This window comes from Schizophyllum commune (assembly GCF_000143185.2).
Source record: "Schizophyllum commune H4-8 unplaced genomic scaffold SCHCOscaffold_4, whole genome shotgun sequence".
In the NCBI taxonomy this organism is placed as follows: Eukaryota; Fungi; Basidiomycota; class Agaricomycetes; order Agaricales; family Schizophyllaceae; genus Schizophyllum; species Schizophyllum commune.
In genome coordinates this window covers 2,907-20,820 of record NW_026089541.1, presented here as the reverse complement: position 1 = coordinate 20,820, position 17,914 = coordinate 2,907, and the positions used below count along the sequence as shown (strand labels likewise).

Sequence of the window (17,914 nt, the reverse complement as noted above, 5' to 3'; positions counted from 1 at the left end):
GACCGCTGGGTGGAGGAGCAGTCTTGGTGGGGCACGCACGCGCGAACGGCGCGAACGCCGCACGCACCTCCTGAGCGCGAACCAACAGCCGCGCGGGCCTCGGCACCAGTCAGAACTGCCGCAGGGCCTTCTGCAGCCCCACTACCGTCGCTGGTCCACTCGGGGAGCCGCCGCGGGCGCTCAGTGAGCCAAACCTCTCTCGCGCATATCAGCATATCACGTAATGGTAGTATGCGCGAGAGCCGTCGGGCCCACTGAGCCTGCCAGGGAGCCCCGATCGCCTCCAAACGTGCTGGGTAGGCTCTGACATCCCTGTGCAAGGACATATGGCACGGGGCTTGGTCCCAGGTACAGGACGCATGTGGGCAGGTATGCATGCAGGAAACGATGTTATCGGGGCCAAACCACGCTGTCGGTCTGCGTCAGATCCCATATAACTATGTCTTCCACAATTACAGCAGCAACGGTTGCTCCAAGAGAGGCAACTGTGTCCAAACGTCTTGTTCGATCCGATGTGCAATATGACGTTCCGAACGAGTTCTGAATGCCCTTCGAGGGGATCTGCCATACTGAAAGAAGCACAGCTCTACCTGCTCCCTTTTTGAGGCCGCTCCGAGACTGTTTTGAAATTCGTAATGTCTGGTGAACGGCAGCCTGCTAGGAGGCGTACTTGGTGCACCATACGGCTTGGCTTCATCGCACTGATTTCGGTCAAGATGAAAGTCACATATGTCATGAGCTTAACCCATTGGTGATGTCCTCAACGTTGACCACAATGCCCGCCATGCCACCCAAGGACTGGGATTTGACCGAGGTTCAGTGTCTTGCCAACTAGCATCTTCTTGTCGGGGCTTGACAGGACCGGGCGTGCTCGTCGTATTTCGGCCACTCGGAACTCGGTCGGCCTCTCCTTCAGAACAATTGAATTGAGAAAGACTGATGTACACGCGGTTGCTTCGTACTACCAGCCCTTGATGCTCCATGCTGTTACCGACCAATCAACGCTGGTTTCTTGCCCCAAAAGACAAAGCCGACGTCGACGATGATATATCCTACGTCAAGGTGCGCAGCATGCATGCTTGACGTCGGTAACCAGATGGCCCCTTCCTCCATCACCTTCACTTGACGTCCCTTCTTCGGGTGATCGGTCTTCCACATTGCATTTGTCTTGCAAATATGTGTGGCATTCACACGTCTCGGACCCTGCTGGGAATATGCACGCGTACGACTGTTCCGAGGCGGAGTGTCAAACCTGTACACGTATCACATCTAACTGTTCCCACGCAAAGGAATAAAACCGTCCGTGCGTTGCATGCCACGAAGGCCATACTCGGGGCCTACCATCTGGCAAGAGAAAGCATCAGTCGTGATCCTGTCTCCATCTTCACCTCGCTACACCATGCCTGTAGGTGACGCTGATGTTGACTTCTCCGAAGAACTACGATATCCATCTGAGGATGTCAATGACAACGGCATCGAGGTCTGTCACATCCACTTATGCCAGGACTGCACTGCTGATTATTTCCTAGCTATCACATATAGACACCGCTGTACGTCTATGCTCCCCGCGAGGCTTGTTGGCTTCCTACCCTGCCCTTGAGCGTGCGTACCAAGCACGCGATGAGCGCGACCTGGCTGCCGCATCTTACATGGACCTTGTGGCAACACGTCCAACAATGCTTCCTATTGCCGATGCCATCCACTCTTTGGCGGACAAGATGAGAGCTGTGGTAGAGGATAATCGCCATCACATCCCTTGTCCCCCAATGATGTCAGACGACTCCGAGGATAGTCACATCCTTGGTCTCGTTAACGGTCAAGTGTACGTGATCACCTGCCTCCAGCGCTGCTCGATAGACTGACCTTTGTTTGCCCCTTGCCTCATGTAATAGTAACACAGGACTTGAGGACGCCATCGACGGATTGCTGAACCTTAACACATCTGTGCCGTCTCTATCTCCTACTGCCCAGACCGTCGCCTCATGCGAAGCTAATCCCTCTAGTCAAGGCATCATAGATGGTGAATACTCTCGTTCTGTCCACATCTCAGTTACCTCCCTAACCACGCTTGGCAGCAACACATGAATCAGCCACACAAGGTGCGCAGTGTGCCCTTGAGCCTCAATGCATGCAAGGAATCAGTATGTCATCTTCTATTCCGCGCAATAGGGACCAACTGACACATCAAAAAGATGTACACATCCTTACTACGGCCGAGTCAATCTCTGCGTCGTCTGCCGCTGCCATCGACACCCACGGATCAGTTGCGACCACTCCTCACCGTTCTCCAGTTGTGACATGCAGCGAACCAACTTCTTCGCAACGACTGGTCTGTTCGCGACCTGGGTGTCGCAAGTCCTATGCCTTGCTAGCCTCGTACTGGAACCACTTGGCCTGGCACGAGCAGCGCACCCTCCTATTGAGAGATGGCCACGAGCGCAGCAGCATAGCAAGCAGGCGAGCGAGGAGGACAACCAATGAACGGAGCAGCCAGTCTCGTGTTATACACAGGTGCGATGCCGTTGGCTGCACAGCAACATACAGCATGATTGGCTGGCTACGCCGCCACAAGGTCGATAAGCACACGTAGACAACGACACGGGGCGAATTCGAGTAACCATTCGGACATTGCAGGAGTCCCCTTTTTCTTTGTCTGCCCTCAAAAACACATTCATTGTCGGTGCTGATACGAATGGTACACATAAGTCACATGTCATCTCTGCAACTGTTTACTTTCTAGAGATGGTTAGTACACAAGGTCCTACCTTCATTTTATAGACAAATCTGTTTAGAATTGTCGTTCACGACTGACACCACAGTAGGCTTGGTAATAAAGCTGACCTGTGCTATAGTAGCGCTGAGCGAGCCCTATTGCCATAGAAAGGTCTTCCCTATTCGTCCTGTCCACTGTCGGAAGGAACACTGATGAGGGCTGACGGGAAGGAGGATTGATGATGTAGCGCTAGACCCACGCAACTATAGACCTGCGAACATGCATACGCTCATGGGGCATGTGGCCACGGAGACACGGCATTGAAACAATGAGATGCCATCGTTGACAGTGACCAGTCAGTGTGCACGGTGCCATCAGACGGCACCATGACTGACTTTCAAGGGCTTCCAAGGGTGCGACAGAACCTTCATAAATAGTCGTAGCATGCCACAAACGCACCGCCGTAATAACGCGGCCCGATTAGCAAGCTCGGGACTCTGAAGTGAGGTTGCGGGGTATGAGGCAAAACGGTAACTGCGTCAGTACCGACGGCTGCATGTTAAGGGCTACGTCCACTGCCGGACCTTATTCCTTCATGGGATATGGACCCAGTATTGCTCAACGGCGGCTCCAGATTGGTTGGCCGGCGCTGCGTGCGATCGCCGTTTCCAACCCAGCGCGTGCGACATATTCTGCCTGGCGGTACGGCTACAGCCAATACCCTGGCGCCGAGCTGCGTTCTTCAAGCGCGCACACAACACGGTCTCGCAGCAGACTCTCAATGTGAGAACTCCATATTCTTGCACACGAGCGATTGTCCAAGTTACCGGGGCTACTATACCTCGAACACGTACTCAAGTCAACAACTGCCAGTAGTTCACACCACGCCAAAGTAACCAAGACATCGTCATTCTGCTCAATCCTACATGAAATCCCAACTAAAAGAATTCAAAAGGCCATTACTGAGAAGCGCGAACGTACGCAATGTACGAGGGAATCAACTCCGCGATCGTGTTGATGTCCATCACCGTGTCCGCCCAGTCATGCCATCCCCATAGACAGGTGGCGAGGCCCCGCTCTACCTCGTTGACGAAGTAGTGCATAGTGTGCGTGCCCGGAAGAATCCCAACGTCAATTCGACAGAACAGCCACATGCTGGACGTCGATCTGTGAAGCTTGTCGTTCTCCAGCCGGATCAAGCGATACACAAAATCTTCCACGAACTCGACTAGCTCGCGCTGGCCCTCCCGGAAGTCAGCATGGGTCAAGGATGCACATGTGTACCTCGTCCAGGCTTCGGCGATAGGCACATCGCCCTTGTTGAAAACTTCGCTGCAAATCGGAGTCAACTTCCTGGATCTCAACAGAACAGAGGGAATGGATCGTACAAGGCCTTCTGTCTGGTCAAGCAACCCCTTGACAACTTCTCTGTCCACGTACCATCTTTCCAAGGGGATGTCTGCACGATGCGTTTGACGCGTCCACCGATCACGTAGCACCGCAGCTCTCCAAATCGATGGTCGTGAAGGCTCCGCATGTATGCTTGAACGAGCCAATCATGGTCTATGATGTGGAATCCGGTCGACGGAGTCATGCGCTGCTCCTTCTCGGCCGTCCGTCGCACGAGTCTGATGGGCGTCTTGTAGACGTTCTCGGGTCGCATCACAGCATCGGCGTCGGACCGGACGATCACGACATCGTCGCACCTCGAAGAATAACCCCGCTTGTAGACACCGACGACCTCCAGTCGATTTTCGGTGAACTTCCTCGTCTCCGTCAGCGGTCGCGCTGTGGCCATATCCCTCGCGATTGCGTCCAAGTTGGCGGTCAAGACGACTTTATCACCGCCATAAAGAAGCTCGTCTGGAGGTGGGTAGATGACCGTCGACTTCTGCAAGTTCTCCGTTCCCGCCAGGTATCGACACAGATCGTCATTGTTACGAATCCTATATTTCGGATTGCTGAAGAATTTTGAACGTCGAGTTCGGGGCGAAGGCGTGTACGACGAGAGGAACGAACGTACCTGAAATCCTCATTCAAAAGTGCGCCTCCAATGATGATGTCGTAGTTCTGTAGGGCCGCATACACATCCGGATGCTCGGAGGGATACATGACAGCCTCAAAGAAGGGATCGTAGGGCATGCCCACAACGTCAACCTCCCTCCCATAAAGCTCTTGCAGAGCAATAGGGAGATGAGCCTGCCGGGGGTCCATCAGCACGCGGTCATGACAGAGAAGTCGACCAAAAAGAGGACGAACGATGAACAGAATGCGGCTTACCCATTCCCAATACGCTACTTTTCTTGTATCGCGACCAGGCGTTGGCGCTACATCCGCCTCCAATTCTGACGGAACATCCTGGGCAACCGTCCCTGGCGCAACGCGCTCAAGAGCGAGTATCTCCTCCGGGGTCGCGTTCACGATGGTTACATGGAGGACACCTTGGTCAGGATCGAGATGGTGTCCAGCATTCGATATCACGGGATCAGGTATGAAGAGGACCTTCAACCGATGTGGAACACTGCTTTCCGATATCTTCCAGAGAGGAAGGTCCTGGGCAGACGTAGTTCGCCCCGCCAGCTCCAAGTCGGTCGGGGGTCTGAAGCTGTTCTTGTCAGCCGGGTCCTTGCCTCTGCCCGGGCACAAGGGGTCGTTGCAGACGCGTAGATGAGTTTTGAGGTGCGAATAATGATTCCCCCCTCTCGTCGACAGCAACACGTTGACGGGTGCCCCGGATGGCAGTAACTTGTGCCCCGGACAGTGGCCGTGCGGTCCACATGTGTGGATGCACACGACCTTCTCTATGAGCTTCGTCCTGCGCCTCTTGATCCCCGGTCCTTCGAGGGTGTTCGACGACGCACGTCGAAGAGGGTCAAACCGGTCCAACACCTCCTTCGTCTCATGGTGGCCACGCTTCTCATTCATCCTGATCTACCAACCCAATCAGATATGTCTTCGGTCAAAATCCAGCCGATACTCACCAAAGGCTCGTCGCTGGGGACGGGAGGCCCACCCTCTACACGGCAGCGAGCTAAGCGTCGCATCCTCGGAGGTTCGCCGGTCGAATGGTCACCGCTTGCCGAGGCATCGACAGACGTAGCTTCCTCGGCTTTACGAGCATGCTGCTGACCTGCACCGTCTGCCCTAGCGAGACGTTCGTCCCAACCTTCCACCACTTCGCCATGCTCCCCAGTCGATGCGAAGGGACGGAGGTCCTGGGTAAAAACCCGAGCCCCGCGAGCCGACACGCCGTCGGCTAACGGAGCAGAGCTTCTCTGCTCGAAAAAAGTAGCCGGAGTCGAAGTTGGCAACGTCGGGATGACGCTCTTGTCAATGCACCGATGTCGCAATCGGGGGTCACTCGACCATGCCTTCGTAGCAGCCTCAGTCTTACCAGGGCCAGCAGTGCGTATGCGCTACTCACAGTAGTTTCCAAACTCCATTCCTGTGGCTCAGTAGACTCTTCCACCATCCCAACGACCTTCCCGAAATCCTTGCCGATAGAGGTTCTGACCAGGCGACGGTCCGAAACACGACGCGACGAGCGCGGAGGTGGAGCCTGCGAAGAGGGTAGTATTCGCTGATGATTGGTCTCAACACTTGGTTCGGACGAATCAGGTCTGGACCTCTGAGGAAGACTCTGTCGAGGGATTTCAGTGCTACTCTTGCCATGTGCCGTCGACACATCAACATCAGGCAGCAAGTCCGTGCACGCCAATGCCAACTCCAAAGCAGCCTCAGCAGTGCGGTGTGCTGGCATTCTAAAGACGCTGATGTGCTGAGCGAAGACTACGCGATGCGAAAAGGAGGGCGGTGCGATGGAACAGACGGAGCAAAGAACAACATGCACAATTTTACGTATCCTCTCCGGACCGATGGGCACGAGGTGATGTGATGCCATCAGAGGCGCACGATAGGCGCCCGAGCCCATACGCCCTTCTTGTGAGCTCCCGCTGATGTCTAAACGGAGGCTAGCGGCTGCCAATCAGACACAGAAGATAGATTACCACGGCAACGACCCCTTGCCATCTTCCTCAGTTTCCACACCCAGCCCGGTTCCCGCGCAGAGCCATCTATCGGAGAAGGATGACGTGTCAGCCAAAAAGCGTCAGCGACCACAGAACAACTCTGCAAAGCCTTCAAGAAAGGGAAAGAAGACACGTCGAGGACCCCAGCTGTCCTTGATAGGTAACTTTCAGGCGAACTTCCTAGGAATGTGCTGCTGAGCCACTTTAGATATACCCCCATGGTCAATGGACGCAGTACTCCGTTTGGGAAGTGCTCCTTCGGAAGGCAGGCCTGACCCACAAGGACAAGATGTCCCGCTCGTCTGGAAGCAAGTCGAGCACGGACTTGGACAGACTCTGGAAGGGGAGGCGTCCGTTCGAGCAGCTGCGATGGCTGGTGAGGCTGAATTCTGGCGTTTGAAAGCAGAGGCTCTTCGTAAGTCATCGATCGCTGCCTTATCGCAATGAAAGCGTCTTGACACATGGCAGGTATCGCCGTCCAGTTGGATGGCCAGGGAAGTAGCAGTACTTGTTAGGGTCAAGTCATCCGAATCTTTTACTCCCCATCTTGGACAGGAACACTCGTAGTCTACCTTTGTTAACTTGTCTTGTTTCTTGGTCGCCAACAGCGTAGCGTCTCCTCAATGACCTACTGCCACCGAGGAGTGCACGCTCCATGCGTCTATGTACTGTACTTACGCTGATGTCTCCATAGATATCACCCTAATTCACTTTTACTCGCTCTCACAGTCCAACCGCTCGCAGCTGGCGAGGAAGGAATGGATCCAAATTGAGTAGTTGATGTCCTCGAGCTTCATGGTGCACTCTGTGAAGCCCCCAATGAGTGATGCCATGTGTACGAGATGCGCACGGGTATCGCCGTCACGCACGAACTTGTGCTTGCCAATTCTATAGACAGCCGACTCGTCATCGAGGCACCGCACTTCTTGAGCGCGCCGCAGAACACCACCCCAATGTCGCTGACGTTGGCGAGGACGCACACCTCGAGGTAGGGTATGTCGGATATGATGGCGTAGATTGTCTTCCGAGTCGTCGAATCACTGGACTCCAATACCTTGAGTGAATCAAGAGAGCCCTAGATCGCGTTAGTAATCGGTAGCGGGTCGTTGAGCCTGTCAGCTATCAGGTACGTCGTCATGTAGGATAATCTCGGTGGCCCTCAGCGCGATCCTTTTGATGTCGGGTGAGTCTGTGATCACCTAAGATGACTCCAAGGCCGTGCTTTACCGCACTCCAGTTCCTGGCCATTGGGCTTTCGGGCTCATATATCAGATGTGCGTCTTGCGACCTGCGGAGCAGGGCTACATCGGGTGATATGTGTCGTGTATGGAGGGAGGGACCAGGCATAAATGGGAGCGCAACACGCGGGGTGACACCTAGGGAAAGATGTCACGCAGAACTGTAACAGGCTACAACCTCATTTCGCTCATGACCGACAAAGTCATTGAGCTCGAGGCCAAGGCGAAGCTGCGACCCCCTCCGGCTAGGGCGGATTCGACTCGATGTGCCTGTCTTGACCCCGCTTGTGAGAAGGTGAATGTTCTGAGTTAGCGTGGGCTGACAGCTGACGAGAGAGGAGTCCGGGGCGGGGGCGGTTTGACGAGTAACCCTGTTGCGAGATGGTGCGTGAGCTGTGTTGGCCGGCCTCGGCGGCGGGCGATATCGACGCAGTTAGGGCCGGAGCCTGAGGCCCACAGCAGAAAAGTCCCTGGCGGCGAGAGCACGGCTTTGGGCGACAGTCGTCTGCCTGGCGAATGCCTGGTTGGGATCAGACCGATTAGCGAGGCGGATCACTTTGCCAGGTCGCTGAGACAAGCGCGACGGCGTAGCTTGAGCCCGCATGAGCGCCGCCGCAAAGTCGCGAGTTTTGGACTGCGTGTCGAGTATCCGCTGCCGCTACTTTACGGGACGGCGTCAGGGCTCAAAGCTAATGTGCCCGAAGACTCTCCTATATGCGTGATCAAAGGCTTGCACAACAACAAAGTAGCGGCGAAGACCATACTTCCTCAGCAGTAGCTGCCTTCATGTCGTCCGGTACGCAGCACCTTCGCCATCGCCATCGGTTTTGTCTTCTGAGTCCTGCAGGTCATCCTCAACACCAAGGAGCCGCAAACACCTTCTCCACAGTGCGGCCTTGTTGGCGCCGTCGAGTTCATGCGGAAGCTGTGGAAATCGTTATACATGTGCAGAACCATGCGAGCGTAACGTACCATGAGCACAGCGTCCTCGACCTTGTCATCGGTGATGATCCTGTCCTTATGTACAACAGCCTGGCTTTGATTCGAATATTTGACAGATTTTGCAGCTTCGGGACGGCAGAAGAGATGTTAGAGAACCTGTAGGACGTTGTTGGGCGAACAAGAGATTTCTTTACGCTTGTTATGACCAGGTGCTCGATTCGTAAAAGACCAATAGCTGGGTCAGCGAAATGTTGCATGTAGTCCTGGTACACGCAGCTGGACATCTCGAGCGCGTCTACGTAGTACTCTGGCGGTTTATCTGGGAATATTCTGACGAGGAACCCCGTTTCTACGGTTTCCCTTCCTTATAAGGCAATTCTGTAGAAACCCGTTCAACTTCGTTACACGAGGCTGGATCTCTACCGGCGTCCGTGCGCCCGGAAGACGGTGATGCGCCATCAATCCCGCCTGCGGGTGCCGAAGCCGCCGAGCTGGCGGGTTCTCCTTCGTTTGCCACAGTACCGCATGTTTTCAGCTCAGTAACCTGGAATAGAGGTGTAGAATGACAGGATACTGACTTCGATACCGCTCGGGTAGCCCACCTAGCTAGCAGGACTGTCACTGACCTATGGGACATCGTGTCCACCGGTAGACGCAACAGTCATGTGATTACAATGCAAGGAGTGGTCGATCCTAAAATCCGACACATCCCCCGGTGCACGCGAGTGATTGACGGCCGTGTTGGCCGAGCAATGCCGAGCCCTCGCGGAACCCAGCTGAGCGGCGCCTGCGGGTTGGCTGCCTTCAGTCGGTACTGGCCATGAAGCGACACCGTGCCTCACAGTCTCCAATCGCAGTTCACCACAGGGGTGCGAAAACAAGCCATGGAGGCGCAATTGAGCGCGCTCCTTATCAGTCGGCGACTTTGCAGCCTCGTATCTACGACACGTCCATTTCTGCGCCTATTTCGGTGGTCTTCGATACCTTTTTCGTGCTCTATATTCAGCTGATGCTGTGCGGGCATATACAATATGACCCGGAGATCTCCCACGAGCACTTTGCAATATACATGGGAGACCTCCGGGGGAATTGACCGGTAAGTCGCCGGCCCTCCCGCTGCTCGCAGGCCGGTCCGGCTCGTGGGGCAGGGGTTGCCGGCTCAGGCCTGACTGGGATGCGAGCGCGGCGTGGCTCGGAAACGCGCGGGGCGTGGCCTGCAGCGCCTCGTGCCCCCGCGTCCGGCCTCTCGCCCGCCGCGTGTCCATCGCGCTGTGCGCGTGATGACGTCGCGTCATTGTCGTCACCGCCCTGATGTGCCGCGGTCGCCGCCGCACGCGGCGCTGGCGATGTTGTTATCGCACGGTCGGAAGTTGAGGAAAATTATATACAGAAGCTTTATATACTATACAATGTGTAATGGAAACACTTGTTGGGTAAAAGGAGGGAAGGGGAAGGAGGAGGAAGGGGGCAGGGCCCGCGCGCGGGTGGCGACATTTTTCGGCACATCACGAATGACGGCCTGACGAAGGGGGAGCGGCGTCCGAGCGCGACGGCGGCCTACGCGTCCCCTTGCATGCGCGCGCAACCTCTTCTTCCCAAAGTGGGGGAAGAAGCGCGCTACATACTACCACTCAGCGTCGTGATCGGACGCGCTCAGCAAACCGAGCGCGCCGTCGATCACCGCGCTTCAGTGAGCACGTGCCGCGTAGCGCGTTCAGCTCGCAGTGCGAGACGACGCGACGCGCGCATGTGGCGTAGGCAGAGGGAGCGGGGAGGGGGAGGGAGTGGGGGGTGGCGACCTTGTGGGCGGCTTGATCGGGGTTGTTGGCGACGTCTTGAGCCGCATGCACGGCGTGTCTTCTACTTGTCGTATGCAATGCAGAGAGCAAAAGAAAAAGAGGGAGGAGGGGGAGGGGGGTTGCGGCGAGGGGGAACGCGCCTGCGTCGCTGATCGCTTTCTTGTTTGTTCTTGTTTTGCTCTTGATCGCGCGCGTCCACGAAGGCGCGCGTCAGTGGGGACTACTAAGGGGGATCCTCCGTGTCTCACTGCGGCGGAGGTGGCAGCGGCTGATCCCCCTTCGTGTTCCCCGACGACGCGCGTCTTTGAGGACGCGTGCTCGACGAAATAGAAATGAAAAACAATAGATCAGTGACATGATGTGGCGGGGCGGGTAGCAGACGCACCTGGATGCCCTCGTGTCCTCATGCCTCATTCCCTTGGTAGCAGACGACGCGGCCAGACCATCTTCGATGCGCGATGGTGGTTAGAAGCAAAAAGCGGCGCGAGGGACGTCACGTCACACTCGCGTCGCATCACGACGTGCCCGCGGGAAAGGGATGGTCATAGGTCTATATCGCGGCGCTTTGTGAGAGGCGCAAGTAACTTAAAGTGATATGCAGATGCGAAACTAATTATATCTTGGGTGAGATGGGTTGCAGGAGGTCAGGTATATATCCAAATTGCTTGAGCTCACTTGATGGGCCTTAACCAACATGTATCATGAGTTTTGTTTCTATCTATGATAGTAGACACTGTTAAAGGTAATGAGATGGATAGGGGAGTTCTGTCTCTACACACCGCAATTTGTTTCGTGAAAATCGGAGCATTTTGGGGGAGGGGGCAGACGAAACGGCGTCGAACGAAGGCCCATGTACAAGGGATTCAGGTTGGTTTTGCACGAATTCAAGGCGAGTTAGGAGTTCACCTACTTCCCATGCTCGGAATCTCACCAAACTTTCAGGATCCATTCTTTCATCTATATATCACCATTTCCGAGATCTATAGAGCATACATCCTCCTTCGGCGACATTCCGAGGTCATCGACCGCGACGACGACCTCGCTCGGACACCGGACCGACGCGCCGGACCGGTCATCCGACGCGCTCGATCAGCGCGTCTCTTCACCTCCGACCACCATCACGCCGCCTCCATCGCCTCTCCCGCCTCCCCTCCCCCTCCCCCATCGCCTCCTTCACAGAGAGTCGCGCAGGCAGAGAAGCCCCCGCTCCGGCGGCCCGAGCGCTGCACAAGACGGTGCCGCGATCCGGATAACCACCAACGGCCTAGGGCGCGAGGAGGAGGAAGCGGGTGCGTGAATACGCCCCGCATTCGGACTTTTACTAACTTTTACTTGCTTCACGCGTGGAGGGTGGTGGGGAGGAGGCGCATGCTGCGCGACGGCGAGCAGAGCGGGGCCGAATAAAGCCCCCTCTTCGCCATTTTCACCCCCAGACCGCAGACCGCGGCCGAGGAAGCAGCGAGATCGCCTAGGACGCGCAATGCGTCCTGGGCGACTCGCTGATAGCGTGAGCACCGGCTGCCCGTGCTCTGCACGCGTCGTTCGACGCGTTTCGCCTCCCCCCTCCCCCTCCCCCTTCCCCTCTTTCCCTCGCGCGGGATCGCCTCCACGGCGATCCCGCGCTGCGCCGGCAACGCGCCGGTACTTCTGGGGCTTTACCCCGCATGCCGCGCGTCCAGCTCGTCTGCGCTCGGCCATGCCCACGCGCCGAGCTGCAGCCAGCGCGCGCGCTCTCAACGAGGCGCGGAAGGGGACGCTGCGGTGAAGGCTACGCGCGCGCAGAGTGCCGCGCGATCCAGGGACGCGCGAGGGGGGACGCGCGAGGGAGGGGGGCACGTGAGGGAGGGGAACGCGCGAGCAAGGGTGAAGGGAGCGGGGAGGCAGCAGCGCCGAGCATGCGCGAGCAAATCGCTCGCCACGCTCTAGCCTGCGCGCTACACCCCACATGCACCCTTCCCCGCTAGCTCGAGTGCGTTCGCGCGCGCTGTACGTGGCGCACGCGCAGTACGCGAGCCGCTGGACTGCGTGCCCCGCACCCCCCCCCCTCCCCCCACAAGCCCGTATCGCCCCCTCGCAGGGGCTTTCCCATACCCCCGTCGAGCTATTGCGTGACGGCGAGGCACTGCGCTGCTCTCGCAGCGATCCCGCCCCCACTGTGTCGTACCCCGACCCCGACCCCCTCATCCCTGCTCATGCGTCGTGTACGCGCTCAGCGCGTCGCGACACTCTTCAATGTATATACATATACATATCAAATCACTTTTTTTCGCGCTTTTATTCCCCTACGAGCGACCCCCGACGCGCGCGCCGCGCGCCGCGTGCCGCGTGCATCGGCGAGCGCGACGACGACGGCGATTGCCGGTAAGTGCGCGTGGCGCAGGGAGCGGGCCCGACAGGCCGATGCGTGGCCCGCGAGCGAGCGCGGATGCGGCTATGGCCGGCGAGCGCGCTCGTGTCGATCGCGCTCTTGAGCCTCGTGTACTGCGGACGGATTCCCGGTGAGCCAGGCCGGCCCACGAGGCCTAGGAGGCCGGCGACTTACCGGTGACTTCCGCTGGAGGTCTCCCATGAGTATTACAAAGTGCTCGTAGGAGATCTCCAACTCATATTATATTGTCCGCACAGCCAAAGGTGCTATATTATTGACGAATCATCTGCAAGAAATCATAATTAGCAAGCGTATCTCTGGTGCGCTCGTCAGGACTGCTCGTGAGCGTGCGCCGCGTCGATGCTCGCCAGCAGCCAGGTAAGCGCCGCTCAGCTGGATTCGGCGAGCGCTCGGCATTGCTCGGTCAACACGGCCGTCAATCACTCGCGTGCACCGGGGATGTGTCGGATTTTAGGATCGACCACCCCTTGCTACAATGGGAAGATGAACATTTATCCTCGGAAAGCACCCTCCGGAGGGCTCCAAGGCCTGTACTGTACCAAGATACAGCTATATGCACTCATGTATGCCTTCGTGCCTCAGATACAATGGAGATGCCCTACAAAAGTATTCAGTAGAGGCCGGCCCTATCGAGGTCGTCTGCCTATCGGAGTTGGCCGATAGCCTCGTGCAGCAGTGAGCGCGACATTGAAGACCCCCCAGCGCGTCTCCGGGATTCTCGCCGACAGAAACCGGATTTCTAGATAAGGTTTCTACGTTTGGGTTTCTCATTACATTATTCCCTCTTTTTGGGTACTTTTTCTTCGCCTTTACACGCTTTTTCCCTCACTTTTTTCGCCGCAAAAAGTCCAGTCTGCCTGACGTTTGAATATGATTACACTCATAGCCCAGCAAACTCTACACACTAAGTGACGGACCCATTAAGCCCATAACAAACACAACTCCACCCTTAAATCAACCGCTTCGAACAGCCTGGGCACAAGAACCACCACATGACGCGACCGCGATGCTTGCGCAAGTCCTTTAGGAGAATGGTCTTCGCACCGCGTGCACTGGCCTGTGGACACAGCCCCGAGGCAACCAAGACGTCAAACAGGTTCGAAACCCTCTTCGCCCCGCGACCATCCTGTACCTCCCGGATGGCATGCTGGATTAAGACCTCGTTGGTGAGAGGAGTTCTGCCCGGATACGTGCGCCGCCGAATGGGCAGACACGCCACCTCCGCATACGTCGTCTTTGGCATTTTGATAAGGTTCAGCTTGTCGTGGACGTCCGCATCGATTTCGGCACTACGCGCGTTGATGATCACATTGGGAACCTTGACAGAACTTGGTGGCGAAGTGGCCCTGCACAGCGGCTTCAGGTACTCCTGCCCATACTCGGAGAGGCGATCCTTGTGATCCTTGAGCTGTTCAGGCTTCACAAGCCTTCCGAGCATACAGCCCACATGGAAAAACGTGACGCATGTCTGGCAGAAGCGTGACTGGCCTGCCTGGGCGGCATTCCATAGGCCATCAGCTTTGCAATCCTCCTTGCAGATTTTCTCGTCGAACTACGACGCCGATGAACACCTTCCCGTTAATCATGAGCAACGCTCACCTGCATGATGTCTTCTTCCTCGTTCGCAACCCTGAATCGACACCAGATGTCGTTAGGATCGCACGGCGGCATTACAGCACGGCCTGTGACCCTATCGATGACGGCCATGGAGGTCACAGCTGGAATCACGATCCGAGGCATCGTACCTGTCGCGGAGAATACCTATGTAAACTGATGTAACGAAAGCAAGCCCACAGCTAACTCACCGAAGGTCGAGCGCTCCGATATAAGGGTGATCTTGTCCTCTAAGAGACCTTCGGGAAAGCGGACAATCCTGATGTGAGTAGATGATCAGTGGCGACATCACACGCTTCATGAGCACCGACAACATACGTCTCTGCACGGGGATGATTTACATCCGACGGAACGAGCAGGACACGCTTGACCGCCACCCCGGGGACATCCGGCACTTCATCTTCCCCATACATATCCAGGTCACCTTTCTGATAAGCGGGACCATGGACCGAATTATACGACGCCGCAGGGACAGCGTTCTCATGGAGCTCGGATGGGTCATGGGTTGGGGAGAACGACGGTTCCTCCCACACCGGAAGGTCGTCATTGTCGACATCCGAGTTTTCATCGTCGTTATCATCCGCAGGATCCATCAGATCAAGCTCGGGAGGTTCCTCGGTCTCAATCCACAGCCTGCATGTCAGTCAGCTAACGCAAGCTCAACAGAAGGGCCCGCAAACACAAACCCGTCACCAGGATTGAAAGTCCTCTCGTCACCTGTAAGACATTGAGATGTCGCCGTGCGTGCAACTCATGCGATACTCACAGGTGAATGTGCGGGCACGACCAGGGCGGAAGAAAAGGGGATCGAGTAGCGTCGCCATGGTGGTAAGAGGTCAAAGAGCGATGGCGATCGATGACGATTACGTTATCACAACAGGAATCTCGCATACAACGACAAACAATGCCATGCGGGTACGGTGTACCGCATGTATATTGCTGCGCATTGCATGTTTGCCCTGACGACCAGTGCACCGGCGGATCCTTTTGGCCAATAGCACTAGACCCGCCTCTCAATAATCCTGAGCACAAGGTGTACCAATATCGTGAGACAACTTGGGGATAAGCGAAGGATAAAGACGACAGGTCGATCGAAGGGCAAATTGAGGGCAAGCCAATAGGAGGCCTTGCCGCTCAAGATACCATTGTGAGCTGAGACTGTCGCAGACAGTCAACAGACAGTACATGATGGTCATAAAAAGTGTATATTGACGATCTACAGGATCACATGATGTATCTGATCCCTCGCCTACGCAAAGCAACCTTTAGATCGACCCAAGACACGCACCGGTAAGAGCCGAACGCGGGCGACGTAACGTGACGGTCGGCGACCCGGCGCGGGACCAGATCAAGGTCGCGCGCCTCATCCTCCTCCCCCCCACCGTGCCCACCCTACCGTAGCTTACCCCCACATGTTATATATCGCTGGAATTGCACGATCTGCAGCTATCCAACGCTGCCAATATTTAATGCTTTTATGCGCATCGCCAACGTCCAAACGCCACGCCAATTTCCGCGGGCGAGTTGCGTGTCTTGTGAAAGGATTAGACGCTTAGCACCCCACAAGACACGCAAATCCTGGGCGGGCGGCCTAGGGGATGCGTGTCTTGTGAAGGAATAAGTAACAGGTCCTCGCAAGACACGCAAGCTAATAATATTCACCTGGTTCACGCTCGGGCTTCGATGGGCGATCCGCCTAGCTCGTGAGGTGAGCCGGGGGGTTTTGTACGTGACGCTGACAGACCGGCGATGAACCGGCGCAAGCCATGGCCAGCGCAGGCAGGTGCGTTGCTCGCAGCTTACCAGTGTTGCCGATCCCCGTTGTTGATGACCGCTTCGCAAAGGTTTTGGTCCTTCGACGTGGGGCCATATCAATTCCATGACCACCGCAGACGTGCGCATGCTGTTGCACCATTGCCGGCGCGCACGGCTGAGCAACAGGCGCGGCTCCGCCCCGAACAAATTCCCGGAACACGCGAAAGGCGACACCGCCCGTTCACGCTCGAAGGTAAGTTTTCTCGGCTCGCCTTCGCCCTTGAGTGCAGAGAATCTGAGCTGACGGAGCCCCAGACGCTATGTCCACGCTCGCATTGACGAAAGCCTACCGCACCGCCCTGCTACACCACCCCTTTCTTGATGAGGCCTACATTGTCTCTCACCGCCGCCTCCGCCGCATACTCTTCAGACGCACCCCTCTTCAATACAGCCGAGCTTCGCATGCCCCAAAGTCACCTTGCTTGCAAGGTCTTTCCCGTGTCTTATTGACCCCATCAAAAATGACCCCATGTGCGTAGCACGTTCCAAGACAACATCGGTCAATGCGCAGACACCGTCGTCCACAAGTCCTACTTATTTGCCTCCTTGCAACAAGCCCTCTGGACGACAGCGTCGCAACCCTGGGCATGGCGGAATAGACCACGATAGCAGTTTTCAGACTCACGTGCGTGATGCAAGCAAGGTATGCAGCCGGCGGAGCCGGGGCTTCTCTAGTACTCAAAAGTCTACATATACCAGGAGATTGAGGAAATACAACGTGACGTCATGGTGTCAAGTGCTGACTACACGAAGCGTGTCCCCGTCCCCTCCTAAATTCCTCTCACCCTCCTTTATCTCGTGTTCCCTCCTCCATCTTGTTAGACCTCACTGACAATGTACACAGATTGCTTTCATAAAGCGCAAGGTCAAGGAATTGCGCCAGCGCTACGCGGCTCCCGTTGAGGCTCGCACAGGAAGAGCGCCTCGCGCGCGAGTCTCCGTTCGAGCTCTGAAGTGTTGGCAGCACCATGCCGCCTTCCCGTGATCTTGACCGGCACATATGGCGCGTTATGGGTACGTTTCCCCGCTTCTCGCGCGGTGTGATATTCGGAATACCTCACATAATTACTACATAGCGACGAAACACGCTCGATGCATTGATTACAAGGGTAAAGGGAAGGAGATAGACTTGGGGGGGCGAAATGGAGGGGGAGATGCAGGGAAGTTCGCCTGGAGCGCTATTTCTTTGCTTCTGGGCAGCGAGGCGAAGACCGAGGGGCAGTGGGATGCTGGGTGCGATAGAAGAAATTGTATCACGCTGTTACCGCACCCGTAGAGGACGCGCGCGGCCGTGCATGGACAGGGACGCATCCTACTATATAGTGCAGATAATGCAGTGTAGCTTATGAATCAACACTTATTTACGGAGAAAATTT

The 17,914-nt window shown here is 56.3% G+C and overlaps 6 protein-coding genes across 6 annotated transcripts; 4 read left to right on the top strand and 2 right to left on the bottom strand.

The window, feature by feature from the left end:
- Positions 1-1,399: 1,399 nt before the first annotated feature.
- SCHCODRAFT_01169153 (uncharacterized protein) lies at positions 1,400-2,085 on the top strand (the record flags this gene model as incomplete). The annotated part of the gene is made up of 3 exons (XM_003032985.2): positions 1,400-1,480; positions 1,530-1,822; positions 1,893-2,085. The coding sequence occupies 3 exons, from the start codon at positions 1,400-1,402 to the stop codon at positions 2,083-2,085; spliced, it is 567 nt and encodes a 188-aa protein (XP_003033031.1).
- Positions 2,086-2,143: 58 nt separating this feature from the next.
- SCHCODRAFT_02495285 (uncharacterized protein) lies at positions 2,144-2,590 on the top strand (the record flags this gene model as incomplete). Its single annotated transcript, XM_050343016.1, has 1 exon — positions 2,144-2,590. The coding sequence occupies one exon, from the start codon at positions 2,144-2,146 to the stop codon at positions 2,588-2,590; it is 447 nt and encodes a 148-aa protein (XP_050200809.1).
- Positions 2,591-3,672: 1,082 nt separating this feature from the next.
- Positions 3,673-6,473, bottom strand: SCHCODRAFT_02664994 (uncharacterized protein; the record flags this gene model as incomplete). The annotated part of the gene is made up of 6 exons (XM_003032393.2): positions 3,673-4,109; positions 4,154-4,674; positions 4,737-4,912; positions 4,994-5,644; positions 5,695-6,084; positions 6,138-6,473. 6 exons carry the CDS (start codon positions 6,471-6,473, stop codon positions 3,673-3,675), a joined length of 2,511 nt encoding a protein of 836 aa, XP_003032439.1.
- Positions 6,474-6,669: 196 nt separating this feature from the next.
- On the top strand, positions 6,670-7,518 carry SCHCODRAFT_01169151 (uncharacterized protein; the record flags this gene model as incomplete). Its single annotated transcript, XM_003032984.2, has 3 exons — positions 6,670-6,901; positions 6,950-7,156; positions 7,436-7,518. 3 exons carry the CDS (start codon positions 6,670-6,672, stop codon positions 7,516-7,518), a joined length of 522 nt encoding a protein of 173 aa, XP_003033030.1.
- Positions 7,519-11,635: 4,117 nt separating this feature from the next.
- Positions 11,636-12,124, top strand: SCHCODRAFT_02497106 (uncharacterized protein; the record flags this gene model as incomplete). Its single annotated transcript, XM_003032983.2, has 1 exon — positions 11,636-12,124. One exon carries the CDS (start codon positions 11,636-11,638, stop codon positions 12,122-12,124), a length of 489 nt encoding a protein of 162 aa, XP_003033029.1.
- A 1,934-nt stretch (positions 12,125-14,058) lies between these two features.
- Positions 14,059-15,547, bottom strand: SCHCODRAFT_02664991 (uncharacterized protein; the record flags this gene model as incomplete). The annotated part of the gene is made up of 6 exons (XM_003032392.2): positions 14,059-14,661; positions 14,709-14,854; positions 14,915-14,982; positions 15,042-15,356; positions 15,410-15,440; positions 15,490-15,547. 6 exons carry the CDS (start codon positions 15,545-15,547, stop codon positions 14,059-14,061), a joined length of 1,221 nt encoding a protein of 406 aa, XP_003032438.1.
- Positions 15,548-17,914: the final 2,367 nt, after the last annotated feature.